The following is a 25,000-nucleotide window of genomic DNA, read 5'->3' as shown; positions in this document are numbered from 1 at the left end:
CAGTACTACATTATAACCTGTGTAGGGTCAGTACTACATTATAACCTGTGTAGGGTCAGAACTACATTATAACCTGTGTAGGGTCAGTACTGCATTATTACCACATTATAACCTGTGTAGGGTCAGTACTACATTATAACCTGTGTAGGGTCAGTACTACATTATAACCTGTGTAGGGTCAGTACTACATTATAACCTGTGTAGGGTCAGTACTACATTATAACCTGTGTAGGGTCAGTACTACATTATAACCTGTGTAGGGTCAGTACTACATTATAACCTGTGTAGGGTCAGTACTACATTATAACCTGTGTAGGGTCAGTACTACATTATAACCTGTGTAGGGTCAGTACTACATTATAACCTGTGTAGGGTCAGTACTACATTATAACCTGTGTAGGGTCAGTACTACATTATAACCTGTGTAGGGTCAGTACTGCATTATAACCTGTGTAGGGTCAGTACTACATTATAACCTGTGTAGGGTCAGTACTACATTATAACCTAAGTAGGGTCAGTACTACATTATAACCTGTGTAGGGTCAGAACTACATTATAACCTGTGTAGGGTCAGAACTACATTATAACCTGTGTAGGGTCAGTACTACATTATAACCTGTGTAGGGTCAGTACTACATTATAACCTGTGTAGGGTCAGTACTACATTATAACCTGTGTAGGGTCAGTACTACATTATAACCTAAGTAGGGTCAGTACTACATTATAACCTGTGTAGGGTCAGAACTACATTATAACCTGTGTAGGGTCAGAACTACATTATAACCTGTGTAGGGTCAGTACTACATTATAACCTGTGTAGGGTCAGTACTACATTATAACCTGTGTAGGGTCAGTACTGCATTATTACCACATTATAACCTGTGTATGGTCAGTACTACATTATAACCTGTGTAGGGTCAGTACTACATTATAACCTGTGTAGGGTCAGTACTACATTATAACCTGTGTAGGGTCAGTACTACATTATAACCTGTGTAGGGTCAGTACTACATTATAACCTGTGTAGGGTCAGTACTACATTATAACCTGTGTAGGGTCAGTACTACATTATAACCTGTGTAGGGTCAGTACTACATTATAACCTGTGTAGGGTCAGTACTACATTATAACCTGTGTAGGGTCAGTACTACATTATAACCTGTGTAGGGTCAGTACTACATTATAACCTGTGTAGGGTCAGAACTACATTATAACCTGTGTAGGGTCAGTACTACATTATAACCTGTGTAGGGTCAGTACTACATTATAACCTGTGTAGGGTCAGTACTACATTATAACCTGTGTAGGGTCAGTACTACATTATAACCTGTGTAGGGTCAGAACTACATTATAACCTGTGTAGGGTCAGAACTACATTATAACCTGTGTAGGGTCAGTACTACGTTATAACCTGTGTAGGGTCAGTACTATATTATAACCTGTGTAGGGTCAGTACTACATTATAACCTGTGTAGGGTCAGTACTACATTATAACCTGTGTAGGGTCAGTACTACATTATAACCTGTGTAGGGTCAGTACTACATTATAACCTGTGTAGGGTCAGTACTACATTATAACCTGTGTAGGGTCAGTACTACATTATTACCTGTATCATGTTCATTGAGTGTCCTGTATCATGTTCATTGAGTGTCCTGTATCATGTTCATTGAGTGTCCTGTATCATGTTCATCGAGTGTCCTGTATCATGTTCAGTGAGTGTCCCTGTATCATGTTCAGTGAGTGTCCCGTGTCATGTTCAGTGAGTGTCCCTGTATCATGTTCAGTGAGTGTCCTGTATCATGTTCAGTGAGTGTCCTGTGTCATGTTCAGTGAGTGTCCCGTGTCATGTTCAGTGAGTGTCCCGTGTCATGTTCAGTGAGTGTCCCGTGTCATGTTCAGTGAGTGTCCTGTATCATGTTCAGTGAGTGTCCTGTATCATGTTCAGTGAGTGTCCCTGTATCATGTTCAGTGAGTGTCCCTGTATCATGTTCAGTGAGTGTCCCTGTATCATGTTCAGTGAGTGTCCTGTATGATGTTCAGTGAGTGTCCTGTATCATGTTCAGTGAGTGTCCCTGTATCATGTTCAGTGAGTGTCCCTGTATCATGTTCAGTGAGTGTCCCCTAGTATCATGTTCAGTGAGTGTCCCGTGTCATGTTCAGTGAGTGTCCTGTGTCATGTTCAGTGAGTGTCCCTGTATCATGTTCAGTGAGTGTCCCGTGTCATGTTCAGTGAGTGTCCCTGTATCATGTTCAGTGAGTGTCCCTGTATCATGTTCAGTGAGTGTCCCCTAGTATCATGTTCAGTGAGTGTCCTGTATGATGTTCAGTGAGTGTCCTGTATCATGTTCAGTGAGTGTCCTGTATGATGTTCAGTGAGTGTCCCCGTGTCTTGGTTTGTGCATGATGGTCCTGTGTATCTATTTCCCAGAAACCCAACACAGCTGTGGAGTACGTTGCAGCTCACCTGTCTAAGATCCACGGTCTGGACTGGCACCCTGACAACGAATACATCCTGGCCACGTCCAGTCAGGACAACTCCGTCAGGGTAAATTACCTATCTTTCCCCAGAACGTCCAGTCAGGACAACTCCGTCAGGGTGAATTACCTATCTTTCCCCAGAACGTCCAGTCAGGACAACTCCGTCAGGGTGAATTACCTATCTTTCCCCAGAACGTCCAGTCAGGACAACTCCGTCAGGGTGAATTACCTATCTTTCCCCAGAACGTCCAGTCAGGACAACTCCGTCAGGGTGAATTACCTATCTTTCCCCAGAACGTCCAGTCAGGACAACTCCGTCAGGGTGAATTACCTATCTTTCCCCAGAACGTCATGGCTACCGTACAATTTCAATTAAACGCAGTCTCAAAAAGCCGCCTGTCCCCGTGTAATAAAGGGTTCATCATGTCACATTTCCATGTATTGCTTACGAGGTTTGATTTGTTACGTTCAATAATTCACTAATGACTCAAATTGTCAAACATCCGTTTTTAGCGCAAATAATCAACTGCGAGCCGTTTGCTGCTAACAGCTGAGAACTGCATGCTAATTGGCAAGTACAAAAACAGTCGCTGTTCAGATCCCCAGAAATCCCCCGATCGTGTATTCAGGTATAATAATCCCACCTTGTCTAGTGTATTCAGGTATAATAGATCCCACCTTGTCTAGTGTATTCAGGTATAATAGATCCCACCTTGTCTAGTGTATTCAGGTATAATAGATCCCACCTCATATTCAGGTAAATAGATCCCACCTTGTCTAGTGTAGTCAGGTATAATTGTCTAGTGTAGTCCGGTATAATAGATGCCACCTTGTGTTGTGTATTCAGGTCTAATAGATCCCACCTTGTCTAGTGTATTCAGGTATAATAGATCCCACCTTGTCTAGTGTATTCAGGTATAACTGATCCCACCTTGTCTAGTGTATTCAGGTATAATAGATCCCACCTTGTCTAGTGTATTCAGGTATAATAGATCCCACCTTGTCTAGTGTATTCAGGTATAATAGATCCCACCTTGTCTAGTGTATTCAGGTATAATAGATCCCACCTTGTCTAGTGTATTCAGGTCTAATAGATCCCACCTTGTCTAGTGTAGTCAGGTATAATAGATCCCACCTTGTCTAGTGTAGTCAGGTATAATAGATCCCACCTTGTCTAGTGTAGTCAGGTATAATAGATCCCACCTTGTCTAGTGTAGTCAGGTATAATAGATCCCACCTTGTCTAGTGTATTCAGGTATAATAGATCCCACCTTGTCTAGTGTATTCAGGTATAATAGATCCCACCTTGTCTAGTGTATTCAGGTCTAATAGATCCCACCTTGTGTTGTGTAGTCAGGTATAATTGATCCCACCTTGTGTTGTGTAGTCAGGTATAACTGATCCCACCTTGTCTAGTGTAGTCAGGTATAACTGATCCCACCTTGTCTAGTGTAGTCAGGTATAATAGATCCCACCTTGTCTAGTGTATTCAGGTATAATAGATCCCACCTTGTGTTGTGTAGTCAGGTATAATTGATCCCACCTTGTGTTGTGTAGTCAGGTATAATTGATCCCACCTTGTCTAGTGTATTCAGGTATAATAGATCCCACCTTGTCTAGTGTATTCAGGTATAATAGATCCCACCTTGTCTAGTGTAGTCAGGTATAATTGTCTAGTGTATTCAGGTATAATAGATCCCACCTTGTCTAGTGTATTCAGGTATAATAGATCCCACCTTGTCTAGTGTAGTCAGGTATAATAGATCCCACCTTGTCTAGTGTATTCAGGTATAATAGATCCCACCTTGTCTAGTGTAGTCAGGTATAATAGATCCCACCTTGTCTAGTGTATTCAGGTATAATAGATCCCACCTTGTCTAGTGTAGTCAGGTATAATAGATCCCACCTTGTCTAGTGTATTCAGGTATAATAGATCCCACCTTGTGTTGTGTAGTCAGGTATAACTGATCCCACCTTGTGTTGTGTAGTCAGGTATAATTGATCCCACCTTGTGTTGTGTAGTCAGGTATAATTGATCCCACCTTGTGTTGTCTATTCAGGTATAATAGATCCCACCTTGTCTAGTGTATTCAGGTATAATAGATCCCACCTTGTCTAGTGTATTCAGGTCTAATAGATCCCACCTTGTCTAGTGTATTCAGGTATAATAGATCCCACCTTGTCTAGTGTATTCAGGTATAATAGATCCCACCTTGTCTAGTGTAGTCAGGTATAATAGATCCCACCTTGTCTAGTGTATTCAGGTATAATAGATCCCACCTTGTCTAGTGTATTCAGGTATAATAGATCCCACCTTGTCTAGTGTATTCAGGTATAATAGATCCCACCTTGTCTAGTGTATTCAGGTCTAATAGATCCCACCTTGTCTAGTGTATTCAGGTCTAATAGATCCCACCTTGTCTAGTGTATTCAGGTATAATAGATCCCACCTTGTCTAGTGTATTCAGGTATAATAATCCCACCTTGTCTAGTGTATTCAGGTATAATAGATCCCACCTTGTCTAGTGTATTCAGGTATAATAGATCCCACCTTGTCTAGTGTATTCAGGTATCAGGTTTGTCGACATTTGGAAAGTTTAACTCCAAATTAACCTGTTTTTTTTATCAAGCCGGCCATTCAGTTTTTGTACTTTTACTGGTATAAAATGGTTGGATGGAAACCTGGTTACACTGTGTTAATGATAACACATTACTACAGGAAATGAAGACAAGGATTAAAATGCTTTGAATTAAACAATGAACTATGCAAATGAGCTAAAGCTGTGCGCATTAAGGAAATAGAGGCCTAGCTAAAATATAATATAAGCCTGTCTCTAAAAAGCGCCTGTTGTGTTTCGTGATTTAAGCAAATCAACGCCTGGGCTTTTCATTGAAGTTTTACGGTATGAAGGATATTCACATAGCTTTTTGCTGTGATTCTCCCGTTGTACTTACTGTGCCGTCCTCCAATCTCTCCGTGCAGTTCTGGGACTACAGACAGCCCAGGAAGTACCTGAACATCCTGTCCTGTCAGGTTCCTGTGTGGAAGGCCAGATATACTGTGAGTTTACTCTTCCCTTCACCAGTTCTCCTCATGTGAAGAGTGGATATCTGTCTGAGTGTTAGGGATATATCTCTGTCTGTAACCATGTGTGTGTGTGTATGTGTGTGTGTGTGTGTGTGTAGCCTTTCTCCAATGGCCTGGTGACAGTGATGGTTCCCCAGCTGAGACGTGAGAACAGCTTGTTGTTATGGAGCGCTCTGGACCTCAACAGCCCCGTCCACGCCTTCGTGGGACACGATGACGTGGTGCTAGAGTTCCAGTGGCGTCCGCAGAAAGAAGGTAAAGGAGGCCTCTACCAGCCTGGGTAATATACCTCTACCAGCCTGGGTAATATACCTCTACCAGCCTGGGTAATATACCTCTACCAGCCTGGGTAATATACCTCTACCAGCCTGGGTAATATACCTCTACCAGCCTGGGTGGCTGGCGAATATACCTCTACCAGCCTGGGTAATATACCTCTACCAGCCTGGGTAATATACCTCTACCAGCCTGGGTATTATACCTCTACCAGCCTGGGTAATATACCTCTACCAGCCTGGGTGGCTGGGTAGAGTTCAGTCCTCTGATTCTCCTGTCTAGTTGTCTCATTCTCCATAGAGTTCAGTCCTCTGATTCTCCTGTCTCATTGTCTCATTCTCCATAGAGTTCAGTCCTCTGATTCTCCTGTCTCGTTGTCTCATTCTCCATAGAGTTCAGTCCTCTGATTCTCCTGTCTAGTTGTCTCATTCTCCATAGAGTTCAGTCCTCTGATTCTCCTGTCTAGTTGTCTCATTCTCCATAGAGTTCAGTCCTCTGATTCTCCTGTCTAGTTGTCTCATTCTCCATAGAGTTCAGTCCTCTGATTCTCCTGTCTAGTTGTCTCATTCTCCATAGAGTTCAGTCCTCTGATTCTCCTGTCTCGTTGTCTCATTCTCCATAGAGTTTAGTCCTCTGATTCTCCTGTCTCATTGTCTCATTCTCCATAGAGTTCAGTCCTCTGATTCTCCTGTCTAGTTGTCTCATTCTCCATAGAGTTCAGTCCTCTGATTCTCCTGTCTCGTTGTCTCATTCTCCATAGAGTTCAGTCCTCTGATTCTCCTGTCTAGTTGTCTCATTCTCCATAGAGTTCAGTCCTCTGATTCTCCTGTCTAGTTGTCTCATTCTCCATAGAGTTCAGTCCTCTGATTCCCCTGTCTTGTTGTCTCCTACTAGCTTCTAAGGAGTACCAGATGGTGACTTTGTCCAGAGACCAGACTCTGAGAATATGGAGGCTGGATCCACAGCTACAGAAGGTGTGGAATCTGTCAAATCCAACATTCTATTAAAATCTCTATGGGTCCCTGGTGAAAAGTGGTGCGGTATCTAGGAACTGGGCGTCATGTGGGACTCACTTCATGTTAACTCCATATTAAATGTATGTTCTCCCTGTGTTTCTCTGTGGAGCTGTGTGCCAACGACCTGGTAGAGGATCCGATAGAGGGGATCAGCCTAACTACCGAGTCAGAGAAGAGCCTTCCCTCTCAGGACCCTGAACCCACCATACACAGCTGTGGCCTGCCAGCCGAAAACCTGCAGGGTGAGGGGCGGCATGGCCGTAATCAACCCCCAGACACGCCTGGCTAATTTGATGGGTCATGTGATCATCTGGCGAAGTGGTCTTTGGTTTAGACATGCTAGCTAGCTAAACGATGAACCGAATGGTGCTTTCAAGACAACTGGGGAACTTGGAGGTTAAATTATGACGGTGGTGCCCTTCAGGTCGGAAAGTCGGGGGTCGAGAAAGAGGCCAGAGTTCCCGAGTTGGATGACCGTTCAAAATAATTTTTCTGACTACAGTAGAACAGAGGAATGTATAGACCTGACTACAGTAGAACAGAGGAATGTATAGACCTGACTACAGTAGAACAGAGGAATGTATAGACCTGACTACAGAGGAATGTATAGACCTGACTACAGTAGAACAGAGGAATGTATAGACCTGACTAAAGAGGAATGTATAGACCTGACTACAGTAGAACAGAGGAATGTATAGACCTGACTACAGTAGAACAGAGGAATGTATAGACCTGACTACAGTAGAACAGAGGAATGTATAGACCTGACTACAGTAGAACAGGAATGTATAGACCTGACTACAGTAGAACCGAGGAATGTATAGACCTGACTACAGTAGAACAGAGGAATGTATAGACCCGACTACAGTAGAACACAGGAATGTATAGACCTGACTACAGTAGAACACAGGAATGTATAGACCTGACTACAGTAGGACAGAGGAATGTATAGACCTGACTACAGTAGAACAGAGGAATGTATAGACCTGACTACAGTAGAACAGAGGAATGTATAGACCTGACTACAGTAGAACAGAGGAATGTATAGACCTGACTACAGTAGAACAGAGGAATGTATAGACCTGACTACAGTAGAACAGAGGAATGTATAGACTGACTACAGTAGAACAGGAATGTATAGACCTGACTACAGTAGAACAGAGGAATGTATAGACCTGACTACAGTAGAACAGAGGAATGTATAGACCTGACTACAGTAGAACAGAGGAATGTATAGACCTGACTACAGTAGAACAGGAATGTATAGACCTGACTACAGTAGAACAGAGGAATGTATAGACCCGACTACAGTAGAACAGGAATGTATAGACCTGACTACAGTAGAACAGAGGAATGTATAGACCTGACTACAGTAGAACAGAGGAATGTATAGACCTGACTACAGTAGAACAGAGGAATGTATAGACCTGACTACAGTAGAACAGAGGAATGTATAGACCTGACTACAGTAGAACAGGAATGTATAGACCTGACTACAGTAGAACAGAGGAATGTATAGACCTGACTACAGTAGAACAGAGGAATGTATAGACCCGACTACAGTAGAACACAGGAATGTATAGACCTGACTACAGTAGAACAGAGGAATGTATAGACCTGACTACAGTAGAACAGAGGAATGTATAGACCTGACTACAGTAGAACAGAGGAATGTATAGACCTGACTACAGTAGAACAGAGGAATGTATAGACCTGACTACAGTAGAACAGAGGAATGTATAGACCTGACTACAGTAGAACAGAGGAATGTATAGACCTGACTACAGTAGAACAGAGGAATGTATAGACCTGACTACAGTAGAACAGAGGAATGTATAGACCTGACTACAGTAGAACAGGAATGTATAGACCTGACTACAGTAGAACAGGAATGTATAGACCTGACTACAGTAGAACAGAGGAATGTATAGACCCGACTACAGTAGAACAGAGGAATGTATAGACCCGACTACAGTAGAACACAGGAATGTATAGACCTGACTACAGTAGAACACAGGAATGTATAGACCTGACTACAGTAGAACACAGGAATGTATAGACCTGACTACAGTAGAACGGAGGAATGTATAGACCTGACTACAGTAGAACAGAGGAATGTATAGACCTGACTACAGTAGAACAGAGGAATGTATAGACCTGACTACAGTAGAACAGAGGAATGTATAGACCTGACTACAGTAGAACAGGAATGTATAGACCTGACTACAGTAGAACAGGAATGTATAGACCCGACTACAGTAGAACAGAGGAATGTATAGACCCGACTACAGTAGAACAGAGGAATGTATAGACCCGACTACAGTAGAACACAGGAATGTATAGACCTGACTACAGTAGAACACAGGAATGTATAGACCTGACTACAGTAGAACAGAGGAATGTATAGACCTGACTACAGTAGAACAGAGGAATGTATAGACCTGACTACAGTAGAACAGAGGAATGTATAGACCTGACTACAGTAGAACAGAGGAATGTATAGACCTGACTACAGTAGAACAGGAATGTATAGACCTGCCTACAGTAGAACAGAGGAATGTATAGACCTGACTACAGTAGAACAGAGGAATGTATAGACCCGACTACAGTAGAACACAGGAATGTATAGACCCGACTACAGTAGAACACAGGAATGTATAGACCTGACTACAGTAGAACAGAGGAATGTATAGACCTGACTACAGTAGAACAGAGGAATGTATAGACCTGACTACAGTAGAACAGAGGAATGTATAGACCTGACTACAGTAGAACAGAGGAATGTATAGACCTGACTACAGTAGAACAGAGGAATGTATAGACCTGACTACAGTAGAACAGAGGAATGTATAGACCTGACTACAGTAGAACAGAGGAATGTATAGACCTGACTACAGTAGAACAGAGGAATGTATAGACCTGACTACAGTAGAACAGAGGAATGTATAGACCTGACTACAGTAGAACAGAGGAATGTATAGACTGACTACAGTAGAACAGGAATGTATAGACCTGACTACAGTAGAACAGAGGAATGTATAGACCTGACTACAGTAGAACAGAGGAATGTATAGACCTGACTACAGTAGAACAGGAATGTATAGACCTGACTACAGTAGAACAGAGGAATGTATAGACCCGACTACAGTAGAACAGGAATGTATAGACCTGACTACAGTAGAACAGAGGAATGTATAGACCTGACTACAGTAGAACAGAGGAATGTATAGACCTGACTACAGTAGAACAGAGGAATGTATAGACCTGACTACAGTAGAACAGAGGAATGTATAGACTGACTACAGTAGAACAGGAATGTATAGACCTGACTACAGTAGAACAGAGGAATGTATAGACCTGACTACAGTAGAACAGAGGAATGTATAGACCCGACTACAGTAGAACACAGGAATGTATAGACCTGACTACAGTAGAACAGAGGAATGTATAGACCTGACTACAGTAGAACAGAGGAATGTATAGACCTGACTACAGTAGAACAGAGGAATGTATAGACCTGACTACAGTAGAACAGAGGAATGTATAGACCTGACTACAGTAGAACAGAGGAATGTATAGACCTGACTACAGTAGAACAGAGGAATGTATAGACCTGACTACAGTAGAACAGGAATGTATAGACCTGACTACAGTAGAACAGAGGAATGTATAGACCTGACTACAGTAGAACAGAGGAATGTATAGACCTGACTACAGTAGAACAGAGGAATGTATAGACCTGACCACAGTAGAACAGAGGAATGTATAGACCTGACTACAGTAGAACAGTGGAGTGAGTGTTGTCTCTCTCTCTCTCTCTCTCTCTCTCTCTCTCTCTCTCTCTCTCTCTCTCTCTCTCTCTCTCTGTCACCAACTCTCTCTCTCTGTCACCAACTCTCTCTCTCTCTCACCAACTCTCTCTCTCTCACCAACTCTCTCTCTCTCTCTCACCAACTCTCTCTCTCTCTCTCACCAACTCTCTCTCTCTCTCTCACCAACTCTCTCTCACACCAACTCTCTCTCTCTCTCTCTCTCTCTCACACCAACTCTCTCTCTCTCTCTCACTCACAGACCAGGCTGGTGCTCTGACCTCCGGTGGTAGACATGACTCTTCTGCTCTGCCCCAGACACTGCAACAGGAGTTCTCTCTGGTCAACCTGCAGATCAGAAACGTCAACGTGGAGGTGAGCTTATAACTCCTAATGACCTCTCCTATGATAGTCTTATGACTACTTATAACTCCTAATGATGTCTCCTATGATATTCTTATGACTGCTTATAACTCTAATGACATCTCCTATGATAGTCTTATGACTGCTTATAACTCCTAATGACTTTTCCTTTGATAGTCTTATGACTGCTTATAACTCCTAATGACGTCTCCTATGATAGTCTTATGACTGCTTGTAACTCCTGATGATGCTATGTCACTCCCCGTATGACAATTTATAACTCATAATGACATATGCTATGTCAATTATTAAAAATGGGTTATGACTCCTAACGACATCTAATGACATTGTTATGTAGGCTTTATGACAGTGTAGCTAGACGGACCCCTGCACCCTTCATACCGTTAGAATGGCTTTATTATGGTCTGTTCAATAGAACTACATCTCCCTTTATTATGGTCTGTTCAATAGAACTACATCTCCCTTTATTATGGTCTGTCCAATAGAACTACATCTCCCTTTATTATGGTGGTCTGTTCTATAGAACTACATCTCCCTTTATTATGGTGGGCTGTTCAACAGAACTACATCTCCCTTCATTATGGTGGTCTGTTCAATAGAACTACATCTCCCTTTATTATGATGGTCTGTTCAATAGAACTACATCTCCCTTTATTATGGTGGTCTGTTCAATAGAACTACATCTCCCTTCATTATGGTGGGCTGTTCAACAGAACTACATCTCCCTTTATTATGGTCTGTTCAACAGAACTACATCTCCCTTTATTATGGTGGTCTGTTCAATAGAACTACATCTCCCTTTATTATGGTGGTCTGTTCAATAGAACTACATCTCCCTTTATTATGGTGGTCTGTTCAATAGAACTACATCTCCCTTTATTATGGTCTGTTCAACAGAACTACATCTCCCTTTATTATGGTCTGTTCAACATAACTACATCTCCCTTTATTATGGTGGTCTGTTCTATAGAACTACATCTCCCTTTATTATGGTGGTCTGTTCAACAGAACTACATCTCCCTTTATTATGGTGGTCTGTTCTATAGAACTACATCTCCCTTTATTATGGTCTGTTCAACAGAACTACATCTCCCTTTATTATGGTGGTCTGTTCTATAGAACTACATCTCCCTTTATTATGGTGGTCTGTTCTATAGAACTACATCTCCCTTTATTATGGTCTGTTCAACAGAACTACATCTCCCTTTATTATGGTGGTCTGTTCTATAGAACTACATCTCCCTTTATTATGGTCTGTTCAACAGAACTACATCTCCCTTTATTATGGTGGTCTGTTCTATAGAACTACATCTCCCTTTATTATGGTGGTCTGTTCTATAGAACTACATCTCCCTTTATTATGGTCTGTTCAACAGAACTACATCTCCCTTTATTATGGTGGTCTGTTCTATAGAACTACATCTCCCTTTATTATGGTGGTCTGTTCAACAGAACTACATCTCCCTTTATTATGGTCTGTTCTATAGAACTACATCTCCCTTTATAATGGTGGGCTGTTCTATAGAACTACATCTCCCTTCATTATGTTGGTCTGTTCTATAGAACTACATCTCCCTTCATTATGGTGGTCTGTTCAACAGAACTACATCTCCCTTTATTATGGTGGTCTGTTCTATAGAACTACATCTCCCTTCATTATGTTGGTCTGTTCAACAGAACTACATCTCCCTTTATTATGGTGGTCTGTTCTATAGAACTACATCTCCCTTTATTATGGTGGTCTGTTCAACAGAACTACATGCTTCCCATATTTCTTTGTTCTACACCGTACCAATGTGGCTCTGTGGTGTGATTGTTCTACATAGTACCAATGTGGTTCTGTGGTGTGATTGTTCTACATAGTACCAATGTGGTTCTGTGTTGTGATTGTTCTACACCGTACCAATGTGGTTCTGTGGTGTGATTGTTCTACATAGTACCAATGTGGTTCTGTGTTGTGATTGTTCTACACCGTACCAATGTGGTTCTGTGGTGTGATTGTTCTACATAGTACCAATGTGGTTCTGTGTTGTGATTGTTCTACACCGTACCAATGTGGTTCTGTGGTGTGATTGTTCTACACCGTACCAATGTGGTTCTGTGGTGTGATTGTTCTACACTGTACCAATGTGGTTCTGTGTTGTGATTGTTCTACACCGTACCAATGTGGTTCTGTGGTGTGATTGTTCTACATAGTACCAATGTGGTTCTGTGTTGTGATTGTTCTACACCGTACCAATGTGGTTCTGTGGTGTGATTGTTCTACATAGTACCAATGTGGTTCTGTGTTGTGATTGTTCTACACCGTACCAATGTGGTTCTGTGGTGTGATTGTTCTACACCGTACCAATGTGGTTCTGTGGTGTGATTGTTCTACACTGTACCAATGTGGTTCTGTGGTGTGATTGTTCTACACCGTACCAATGTGGTTCTGTGGTGTGATTGTTCTACATAGTACCAATGTGGTTCTGTGGTGTGATTGTTCTACACCGTACCAATGTGGTTCTGTGGTGTGATTGTTCTACATAGTACCAATGTGGTTCTGTGGTGTGATTGTTCTACGTAGTACCAATGTGGTTCTGTGGTGTGATTGTTCTACTCCGTACCAATGTGGTTCTGTGGTGTGATTGTTCGGGCCTCCAGATGGATGCGGTGAACCGTAGCTGTGTGGTGTCAGCCGTGTTCGGGACCAACCAGGTCCACCTGGTGGTGAAGTTCCCTTCCCACTACCCCAACAACGCTGCTCCATCCTTCCAGTTCATCTCCCCTACCACCATCCCCACCGCCATGAGGACCAAGATACAGAAGGTAACCGTGTGTGTGTGTGTGTGTGTGTGTGTGTGTGTGTGTGTGTGTGCCTGTATCATGTGTGTGTGTGTGTGCCTGTATCGTGTGTGTGTGTGTGTGTGTGTGTGTGTGCCTGTATCGTGTGTGTGTGCCTGTATCATGTGTGTGTGTGTGTGTGTGTGTGTGTGTGCCTTTATCGTGTGTGTGTGTGTGTGTGCCTGTATCATGTGTGTGTGTGTGTGCCTGTATCGTGTGTGTGTGTGTGTGTGTGTGTGTGTGTGTGTGTGTGTGTGTGCCTGTATCGTGTGTGTGTGTCTGTCTCCCTCTCCTCACAGTTGTATCTCCTCTGTGTAGATCCTGACAGACACGTCACTGCAGAAGGTCAAGAGGAATCAGAACTGTCTGGAGCCCTGTGTTAGACAGCTGGTGTCCTGTCTGGAGTCTTACATGGTGAGACACATACATTTTAAATACTTTGTAACATTTTTATTTTTAATCCACAAATCACATTACATCAAGAACCGTTCAAACATTTCGCAGGTCTTGGACCCAATGACACTCGTTCCCTCTAAGAAGAAATGCCATGTGGCACAGAGAAGTTCGGAAGTTTCCATACACCTTAGCCAAATACATTTAAACTCAGTTTTTCACAATTCCTGACATTTAATCAGAGTAAAAAGTATTTGTTTTAGGTCAGTTAGGATCACCACTTTATTTTAAGAATGTGAAATGTCAGAATAATCGTAGAGAGAATGATTTATTTCAGCTTTTATTTCTTTACTACACCGGCTCCGACGCTCGCCTTATGTGGCAGGGCAAACTATTACAGACTACAAAGGGAAGCAGAGCCGCGAGCTGCCCAGTGACACGAGCCTACCAGACGAGCTAAATCACTTCTATGCTCGCTTCGAGGCAAGCAACAACACTGAAACATGCATGAGAGCATCAGTTGTTCCGGATTACTGTGTGATCACGCTCTCCGTAGCCGATGTGAGTAAAACCTTTAAACAGGTCAACATTCACAAGGCTGCGGGGCCAGACGAATACCAGGACGTGTGCTCCAGGCATGTGCAGGTGTCTTCACTGACATTTTCAACCTCTCCCGGACTGAGTCTGTAATACAAACATGTTTCAAGCAGACCAGCATAGTCCCTGTGTCCAAGAACACAAAGGCAACCTGCCTAAATGACTACAGACCCGTAGCACTCACGCCCGTAGCCATGAAGTGCTTTGAAAGGCTGGTCAAGGCTCACATCAACACCATTATCCCAGAAACCCTAGACCCACTCCAATTTGCATACAGATGACTCAATCTATATTGCACTCCACACTGCCCTTTCCCACCTGGACAGAAGGAACACCTATGTGAGAATGCTGTTCATTGACTACAGCTCAGCGTTCAACAACATAGTACCGTCAAAGCTAAGGAACCTGGGACTAAACACCTCCCTCTGCAACTGGATCCTGGACTTCCTGATGGGCCGCCCCCAGGTGGTGAGGGTAGGTAACAACACATCCGCCACGCTGATCCTCAACACAGGGGCCCCTCAGGGGTGCGTGCTCAGTCCCCTCCTGTACTCCCTGTTCACCCACAACTACATGGTCAGGCACGACTCCAACACCATCATTAAGTTTGCAGACGACACAACAGTGGTAGGCCTGATCACCGACAACAACGAGACAGCCTGTAAGTGTAACGGATCTCTTCGTCGTCTGACGACGAGTATGAAATATGGGACCAATGCGCAGCGTGGTAAGTGTCCATGTTAATTTATTAACTGAACACACAAAACTAAATAACGAAGTGAATGGAAGAAACGAAACAGTTTTGCAAGGTGACATACACTAAACAGAAAACAACCACCCACAAACAAGAGTGGGAAAACAGGCTACCTAAGTATGGTTCTCAATCAGAGACAACGATTGACAGCTGCCTCTGATTGGGAACCATACCAGGCCAAACACATAGAAATACCAAACATAGAACAAAAACATCAAAGGCCCACCCCAACTCACGCCCCGACCAGCCCAACTCACGCCCTGACCACCCCAACTCACGCCCCGACCAGCCCAACTCACGCCCTGACCACCCCAACTCACGCCCCGACCACCCCAACTCACGCCCCGACCACCCCAACTCACGCCCCGACCAGCCCAACTCACGCCCCGACCACCCCAACTCACGCCCTGACCACCCCAACTCACGCCCCGACCACCCCAACTCACGCCCCGACCACCCCAACTCACGCCCCGACCAGCCCAACTCACGCCCCGACCAGCCCAACTCACGCCCCGACCAGCCCAACTCACGCCCTGACCAGCCCAACTCACGCCCTGACCACCCCAACTCACGCCCCGACCAGCCCAACTCACGCCCTGACCACCCCAACTCACGCCCCGACCACCCCAACTCACGCCCCGACCACCCCAACTCACGCCCCGACCACCCCAACTCACGCCCCGACCACCCCAACTCACGCCCTGACCACCCCAACTCACGCCCCGACCACCCCAACTCACGCCCCGACCACCCCAACTCACGCCCCGACCACCCCAACTCACGCCCCGACCACCCCAACTCACGCCCCGACCAGCCCAACTCACGCCCCGACCAGCCCAACTCACGCCCCGACCACCCCAACTCACGCCCCGACCACCCCAACTCACGCCCTGACCACCCCAACTCACGCCCCGACCACCCCAACTCACGCCCCGACCACCCCAACTCACGCCCCGACCACCCCAACTCACGCCCCGACCAGCCTAAAATAGAAACATACAAAAGGAACGAAGATCAGGACGTGACAGTAAGGAGGAAGTCAGAGACCTGGCCGTGTGGTGCCAGTCAGGAAACTAAAAAGATTTGGCATGGGTCCTGAGATCCTCAAAAAGTTCTACAGCTGCACCATCGAGAGCATCCTGACTGGGTACATCACTGCCTGGTACGGCAACTGCTCGGCCTCTGACCGCAAAGCACTACAGAGGGTAGTGCGTACAGCCCAGTACATCACTGGGGCCAAGCTGCCTGCCATCCAGGACTTTATACCAGGCGGTGTCAGAGGAAGGCCCTAAAAATTGTCAAAGACCTCAACCACTCCAGTCATAGACTGTTCTCTCTACTACCGCATGGCAAGCGGTACCGGAGTGCCAAGTCTAGGACAAAAAGGCTTCTCAACAGTTTTTACCCCCAAGTCATAAGACTCCTGAACAGGTAACCAAATGGCTACCCGGACCATCTGCATTGTGTCCCACCACTCGCCAATCTTTTACGCTGCTGCTACTCTCTGTTCATCATATATGCAGAGTCACTTTAACCATATCTACATGTACATACTACCTCAATCAGCCTGACTAACCGGTGTCTGTATGTAGCCTCGCTACTTTTACAGCCTCTCTACTGTATATAGCCTCGCTACTGTATATAGCCTTGCTACTTTTATAGCCTCTCTACTGTTATAGCATCGCTACTGTTTATAGCCTCCCTACTGTATATAGCCTCTCTACTGTATATAGCCTCTCTACTGTATATAGCCTCTCTACTGTATATAGCCTCTCTACTGTATATAGCCTCTCTACTGTGTATAGCCTCTCTACTGTATATAGCCTCTCTACTGTATAGAGCCTCTCTACTGTATAGAGCCTCTCTACTGTATATAGCCTCTGTATATAGCCTCTCTACTGTGTATAGCCTCTCTACTGTATATAGCCTCTCTACTGTATATAGCCTCTCTACTGTATATAGCCTCTCTACTGTATATAGCCTCTCTACTGTATATAGCCTCTCTACTGTATATAGCCTCTCTACATAGCCTCTCTACTGTATATAGCCTCTCTACTGTATAGAGCCTCTCTACTGTATATAGCCTCTCTACTGTATATAGCCTCTCTACTGTATATAGCCTCTCTACTGTATATAGCCTCTCTACTGTATATAACCTCTCTACTGTATATAGCCTCTCTACTGTATATAGCCTCTCTACTGTATAGAGCCTCTCTACTGTATATAGCCTCTCTACTGTGTATAGCCTCTCTACTGTATATAGCCTCTCTACTGTATAGAGCCTCTCTACTGTATAGAGCCTCTCTACTGTATATAGCCTCTCTACTGTATATAGCCTCTCTACTGTATATAGCCTCTCTACTGTATAGAGCCTCTCTACTGTATATAGCCTCTCTACTGTATATAACCTCTCTACTGTATAGAGCCTCTCTACTGTATATAGCCTCTCTACTGTATATAGCCTCTCTACTGTATATAGCCTCTCTACTGTATATAGCCTCTCTACTGTATATAGCCTCTCTACTGTATATAGCCTCTCTACTGTATAGAGCCTCTCTTTTTACTGTTGTTTTATTTTTTTACTTACATATTGTTCACCTAATACCTTTTTTGCACTATTGGTTAGAGCCTGTAAGTCAGCATTTCACTGTTGGTTAGAGCCTGTAAGTCAGCATTTCACTGTTGGTTAGAGCCTGTAAGTCAGCATTTCACTGTTGGTTAGAGCCTGTAAGTCAGCATTTCACTGTTGGTTAGAGCCTGTTAGTCAGCATTTCACTGTTGGTTAGAGCCTGTAAGTCAGCATTTCACTGTTGGTTAGAGCCTGTTAGTCAGCATTTCACTGTTGGTTAGAGCCTGTAAGTCAGCATTTCACTGTTGGTTAGAGCCTGTTAGTCAGCATTTCACTGTTGGTTAGAGCCTGTAAGTCAGCATTTCACTGTAAAGTTGTATTCAACGCACGTGACAAATAAACTTTGATTTCATTTGATTTCATCACACTCCCAGTTGGTCAGAAGTTTACATACACTCAGTTAGTATTTGGTAGCATTGCCTTTAAATTGTTTAACTTGGGTCAAATGTTTCGGGAAGCCTTCCGCAAGCTTCCCACAATAAGTTGGGTGAATTTTGGCCCATTCCTCCTGACAGAGCTGGTGTAACTGAGTCAGGTTTGTAGGCCTCCTTGCTCGCACACACTTTTTCAGTTCTGCCCACACATTTTCTATAGGATTGAGGTCAGGGCTTTGTGATGGCCACTCCAATACCTTGACTTTGTTGTCCTTAAGCCATTTTGCCACAACTTTGGAAGTATGCTTGGCGTCATTGTCCATTTGGAAAACTCATTTGCGACCAAGCTTTAACTTCCTGACTGATCTCTTGAGATGTTGCTTCAATATATCCACATAATCTTCCAACCTCATGATGCCATCTATTTTGTGAAGTGCACCAGTCCCTCAAGCAACAAAGCACCCCCACAACATGATGCTGCCACCCCCATGCTTCACGGTTGGGATGGTGTTCTTCGTCTTGCAAGCATCCCCCTTTGTCCTTCAAACATAACGATGGTCATTATGGCCAAACAGTTCTATTTTTGTTTCATCAGACCTGTCTAAACTGTAAGGGTAAAGGCTTTTGGCTACTGTCTAAACTGTAAGGGTACAGCCTCAGTTCATTGGAAACGTGCACCGGAAGTTGCACAAAATTCTCACAACTTTCAAGTGTTGCTCAGTGCACCAAAACATTAGATTAGTCTTAGACAGGCCTGCAATCTGAAGGTCTCTTCTAGTCTTAGACAGGCCTGCAATCTGAAGGCCTCTTCTAGTCTTAGACAGGCCTGCAATCTGAAGGCCACTTCTAGTCTTAGACAGGCCTGCAATCTGAAGGCCACTTCTAGTCTTAGACAGGCCTGCAATCTGAAGACCTCTTCTAGTCTTACGAAGGGCTGCCCCAGCGGTATACGAGGGGCTGTCCCAGCGGTATACGAGGGGCTGTCCCAGCGGTATACGAGGGTCTGACCCAGCCGTGTACGAGGGGTTGACCCAGCCGTGTACGAGGGGCTGTCCCAGCGGTATACGAGGGTCTGACCCAGCCGTGTACGAGGGGTTGACCCAGCCGTGTACGAGGGGCTGTTCCAGCAGGATACGAGGGGCTGTCTCAGCGGGATACAAGGGGCTGTCCCAGCGGGATACAACGGGCTGTCCCAGCGGGATACAAGGGGCTGTCCCAGCGGGATACAAGGGGCTGTCCCAGCGGGATACAAGGGGCTGTCCCAGCAGGATACGAGGGGCTGTCCCAGCACAAAATTCTCACAACTTTCAAGTGTTGCTCAGTGCACCAAAACATTAGATTAGTCTTAGACAGGCCTGCAATCTGAAGGTCTCTTCTAGTCTTAGACAGGCCTGCAATCTGAAGGCCTCTTCTAGTCTTAGACAGGCCTGCAATCTGAAGGCCACTTCTAGTCTTAGACAGGCCTGCAATCTGAAGGCCACTTCTAGTCTTAGACAGGCCTGCAATCTGAAGACCTCTTCTAGTCTTAGACAGGCCTGCAATCTGAAGGTCTCTTCTAGTCTTACGAAGGGCTGCCCCAGCGGTATACGAGGGGCTGTCCCAGCGGTATACGAGGGGCTGTCCCAGCGGTATACGAGGGTCTGACCCAGCCGTGTACGAGGGGTTGACCCAGCCGTGTACGAGGGGCTGTCCCAGCGGTATACGAGGGTCTGACCCAGCCGTGTACGAGGGGTTGACCCAGCCGTGTACGAGGGGCTGTCCCAGCGGGATACGAGGGGCTGTCCCAGCGGGATACGAGGGGCTGTCCCAGCGGGATACGAGGGGCTGTCCCAGCGGGATACGAGGGGCTGTCCCAGCGGGATACGAGGGGCTGATACGAGGGGCTGCCCCAGCAGGATACGAGGGGCTGTCCCAGCAGGATACGAGGGGCTGTCCCAGCGGGATACGAGGGGCTGTCCCAGCGGTATACGAGGGGTTGTCCCAGCGGGATACGAGGGGCTGATACGAGGGGCTGTCTCAGCAGGATACGAGGGGCTGTCCCAGCGGGATACGAGGGGCTGTCCCAGCGGGATACGAGGGGCTGTCCCAGCAGGATACGAGGGGCTGTCCCAGTGGGATACGAGTGGCTGATACGTGGGGCAGTCCCAGAGGGACACGAGGGGCTGTCCCTGCGGTATATGAGTGACCGTCCCAGCGGGATACGAATGGCCGTCCCAGCGGGATACGGGGGGCTGTCCCAGCGAGATGCGAGGGGCTGTCCCAGCAGGATACGAGGGGCTGTCCCAGCAGGATACGAGGGGCTGTCCCAGCGGTATACGAGGGGCTGATACGAGGGGCTGTCCCAGCGGGATACGAGGGGCTGTCCCAGCAGGATACGAGGGGCTGATACGAGGGGCTGACCCAGCCGTGTACGAGGGGTTGACCCAGCCGTGTACGAGGGGCTGTCCCAGCAGTATACGAGGGGCTGTCCCAGCGGGATACGAGGGGCTGTCCCAGCGGGATACGAGGGGCTGTCCCAGCGGGATACGAGGGGCTGTCCCAGCGGGATACAAGGGCCTGTCCCAGCGGGATACGAGGGGCTGTCCCAGCAGGATACAAGGGGCTGTCCCAGCGGGATACGAGCGGCTGTCCCAGCGGGATACGAGGGGCTCTCCCAGGAGGATACAAGGGGCTCCCCCAGCGAGATACAAGGGGCTGTCCCAGCAGGATACAAGGGGCTGTCCCAGCAGGATACAAGGGGCTGTCCCAGTAGGATACGAGGGGCTGATACGAGGGGCTGTCCCAGTGGGATACGAGGGGCTGATACGAGGGGCTGTTCCAGCAGGATACGAGGGGCTGTCTCAGCGGGATACAAGGGGCTGTCCCAGCGGGATACAACGGGCTGTCCCAGCGGGATACAAGGGGCTGTCCCAGCGGGATACAAGGGGCTGTCCCAGCGGGATACAAGGGGCTGTCCCAGCAGGATACGAGGGGCTGTCCCAGCAGGATACGAGGGGCTGTCCCAGCAGGATATGAGGGGCTGTCCCAGCAGGATACGAGGGGCTGTCCCAGCAGGATACGAGGGGCTGTCCCAGCAGGATACGAGGGGCTGTCTCAGCAGGATACGAGGGGCTGATACGAGGGGCTGTCTCAGCAGGATACGAGGGGCTGATACGAGGGGTTGTTCCAGCAGGATACGAGGGGCTGATACGAGGGGCTGTCCCATAACAGTATGTATTCTCTGTTCTCGCTCCATAGACCCAGGAGGATGGTAGTGCTGCCAACCCGTACGTCCTGTCTAACCCCGTGACCCCTGCTCTGCCAGCCTTCCCCCGGGTCACCAACACCTACGGCTCCTACCAGGATGCCAACATCCCCTTCCCTCGTACCTCCGGGGCTCGCTTCTGTGGCACCGGCTGCTTGGTGTACTTCACAAGACCCATCACTATGCATCGCTCGGTACCACCCACTGAACCCACACCCAGGTACACTTTATACTGCTGCACTCATTAACCTGTTATCTGTGTGTGTTGACCTGCCTCTCTTCCACCCACTGAACCCACACACAGGTACACTTTATACTGCTGCACTCATTAACCTGTTATCTGTGTGTGTTAACCTGCCTCTGTACCACCCACTGAACCCACACCCAGGTACACTTATTATTAACCTGTCTCTGTGGGTCCCTGTCGGCCCTGTCTCCGTACCAAAGTGGGGTCCTTATTAACCTGTCTCTGTGTGTCCCCCAGGTCCCTGTTTCCGTACCACAGTGGGGTCCTTGTTAACCTGCCTCTGTGTGTCCCCCAGGTCCCTGTCTCCGTACCACAGTGGGGTCCTTGTTAACCTGCCTCTGTGTGTCCCCCAGGTCCCTGTCTCCGTACCACAGTGGGGTCCTTATTAACCTGCCTCTGTGTGTCCCCCAGGTCCCTGTCGGTCCTGTCTCCGTACCACAGTGGGGTCCTTGTTAACCTGCCTCTGTGTGTCCCCCAGGTCCCTGTCGGCCCTGTCTGCGTACCACAGTGGGGTCCTGACTCCTATGAAGATGCGTAGTGAGTCTCAGAGCTCTCTGAGGCTGTACAGTGGCAGCCCCACCCACACGGACAAGGACCACGTCTCCATATCATCATTCTACTACAAAGAACGGGTGAGACACACACTGGGGAGCGAAGGACACACACTGGGGAGTGTAGGACACAACCAACACACACTGGGGAGTGTAGGACACACACAACACACACTGGGGAGTGTAGGACACACACACAACACACACTGGGGAGCGTAGGACACACACAACACACGCTGAGCAGCAGCTGCTCTTCCTGGGGTTTATTATGGATCCCCATTAGTTCCTGTCAAGGCAGCAGCTACTCTTCCTGGGGTTTATTATGGATCCCCATTAGTTCCTGTCAAGGCAGCAGCTACTCTTCCTGGGGTTTATTATGGATCCCCATTAGTTCCTGCCAAGGCAGCAGCTACTCTTCCTGGGGTTTATTATGGATCCCCATTAGTTCCTGTTGCCAAGGCAGCAGCTACTCTTCCTGGGGTTTATTATGGATCCCCATTAGTTCCTGTCAAGACAGCAGCTGCTATTCCTGGGGTTTATTATGGATCCCCATTAGTTCCTGTTGCCAAGGCAGCAGCTACTCTTCCTGGGGTTTATTATGGATCCCCATTAGTTCCTGTTGCCAAGGCAGCAGCTACTCTTCCTGGGGTTTATTATGGATCCCCATTAGTTCCTGTCAAGACAGCAGCTGCTATTCCTGGGGTTTATTATGGATCCCCATTAGTTCCTGCCAAGGCAGCAGCTACTCTTCCTGGGGTTTATTATGGATCCCCATTAGTTCCTGTCAAGGCAGCAGCTACTCTTCCTGGGGTTTATTATGGATCCCCATTAGTTCCTGTCAAGGCAGCAGCTACTCTTCCTGGGGTTTATTATGGATCCCCATTAGTTCCTGTCAAGGCAGCAGCTACTCTTCCTGGGGTTTATTATGGATCCCCATTAGTTCCTGCCAACGCAGAAGCTACTCTTCCTGGGGTCCAAACACATTAACCTGCTGCGACGAGCAATCCCGTAACCGGGAGCGTAATTATAGCCTCAAGCTCATTACCATAACGCAACGTTAACTATTCATGAAAATCGCAAATTAAATGAAATAAATATATTGGCTCACAAGCTTAGCCTTTTGTTAACAACACTGTCATCTCAGATTTTCAAAAAATGCTTTTCAACCATAGCTACACAAGCATTTGTGTAAGAGTATTGATAGCTAGCCTAGCATTAAGCCTAGCATTCAGCAGGCAACATTTTCACAAAAACAAGAAAAGCATTCAAATAAAATAATTTACCTTTGAAGAACTTTGGATGTTATCAATGAGGAAACAGTTAGATAGCAAATGTTCAGTTTTTCCAAAAATATTATTTGTGTAGGAGAAATCGCTCCGTTTTGTTCATCACGTTTGGCTAAGAAAAAAAACTGTCATTACAACGCTGAACTTTTTTCCAAATTAACTCCATAATGTCGACAGAAACATGGCAAACGTTGTTTAGAATCAATCCTCAAGGTGTTTTTCACATATCTATTCGATTATAAATCACTCGTGGCAGTTTGGTTTCTACTCTGAACAAAATGGAAAAATGCCCGCACCTGGAGATTACGCAATAGTTTCGACAGAGGACACCGAGCGGACACCTGGTAAATGTAGTCTCTTATGGTCAATTTTCCAATGATATGCCTACAAATACGTCACAATGCTGCAGACACCTTGGGGAAACGACAGAAAGTGTGGGCTCATTCCTTGCGCATTCACAGCCATATAAGGAAACATTGGAACACAGCGCATTCAAAATCTGGCTCACTTCCTGTATGAAATGTCATCTTGGTTTCGCCTGTAGCATTAGTTCTGTGGCACTCACAGACAATATCTTTGCAGTTTTGGAAATGTCAGAGTGTTTTCTTTCCAAAGCTGTCAATTATATGCATAGTCGAGTATCTTTTCGTGACAAAATATCTTGTTTAAAACAGGAACGTTTTTCATCCAAAAATGAAATACTGCCCCCAGAGGTTCAAGGGGTTAAGGCACTTAAATTACATATAAAACAGTACATCATATAACATTATTACACTACTACATATCTACAATACTAAATGTTTAATACCACCATGTCTCTGAAACTCACTTAGATAATACCTTTGATGATACAGTGGTGGCAATACATGGTTGTAACATCTACAGAAAAGAAAGAAATGCCAGTGGTGGAGGTGTTGCTGTTTATATTCAGAACCACATTCCTGTAAAGCTTAGCGAGGATCTCATGTTAAATACTGTTGAAGTAATATGGCTACAGGTTCATCTGCCTCACCTAAAGCCCATTCTGGTGGGAAGCTGATGTAGACCCCC

The 25,000-nt window shown here is 46.0% G+C and overlaps 1 protein-coding gene across 9 annotated transcripts in view; it reads left to right on the top strand.

Annotated features, from left to right (window-relative positions):
- Positions 1-25,000, top strand: part of LOC110516400 (GATOR complex protein WDR59) — a 61,271-nt gene that overhangs the window by 14,242 nt on the left and 22,029 nt on the right. For all 9 annotated transcript variants that reach the window (XR_005039878.1, XR_005039879.1, XR_005039880.1 and 6 more), the window contains 10 exons: positions 2,430-2,546; positions 5,463-5,540; positions 5,666-5,822; positions 6,738-6,817; positions 6,969-7,101; positions 10,931-11,043; positions 13,696-13,860; positions 14,194-14,289; positions 21,860-22,086; positions 22,592-22,745. Coding sequence is in view for 6 of the 9 variants with exons in the window: in XM_036964339.1 (XP_036820234.1) it covers positions 2,430-2,546; positions 5,463-5,540; positions 5,666-5,822; positions 6,738-6,817; positions 6,969-7,101; positions 10,931-11,043; positions 13,696-13,860; positions 14,194-14,289; positions 21,860-22,086; positions 22,592-22,745 (1,320 nt within the window). In the remaining 3 variants the exon portion in view is untranslated. The remainder of the gene's footprint in view (positions 1-2,429; positions 2,547-5,462; positions 5,541-5,665; positions 5,823-6,737; positions 6,818-6,968; positions 7,102-10,930; positions 11,044-13,695; positions 13,861-14,193; positions 14,290-21,859; positions 22,087-22,591; positions 22,746-25,000) is intronic.

The sequence above is a fragment of the Oncorhynchus mykiss genome, chromosome 26 (genome assembly GCF_013265735.2).
Source record: "Oncorhynchus mykiss isolate Arlee chromosome 26, USDA_OmykA_1.1, whole genome shotgun sequence".
Taxonomy (NCBI): domain Eukaryota; kingdom Metazoa; phylum Chordata; class Actinopteri; order Salmoniformes; family Salmonidae; genus Oncorhynchus; species Oncorhynchus mykiss.
Note: the sequence above shows the minus strand (reverse complement) of the source record. Positions and strands in the feature narration are given on the sequence as shown.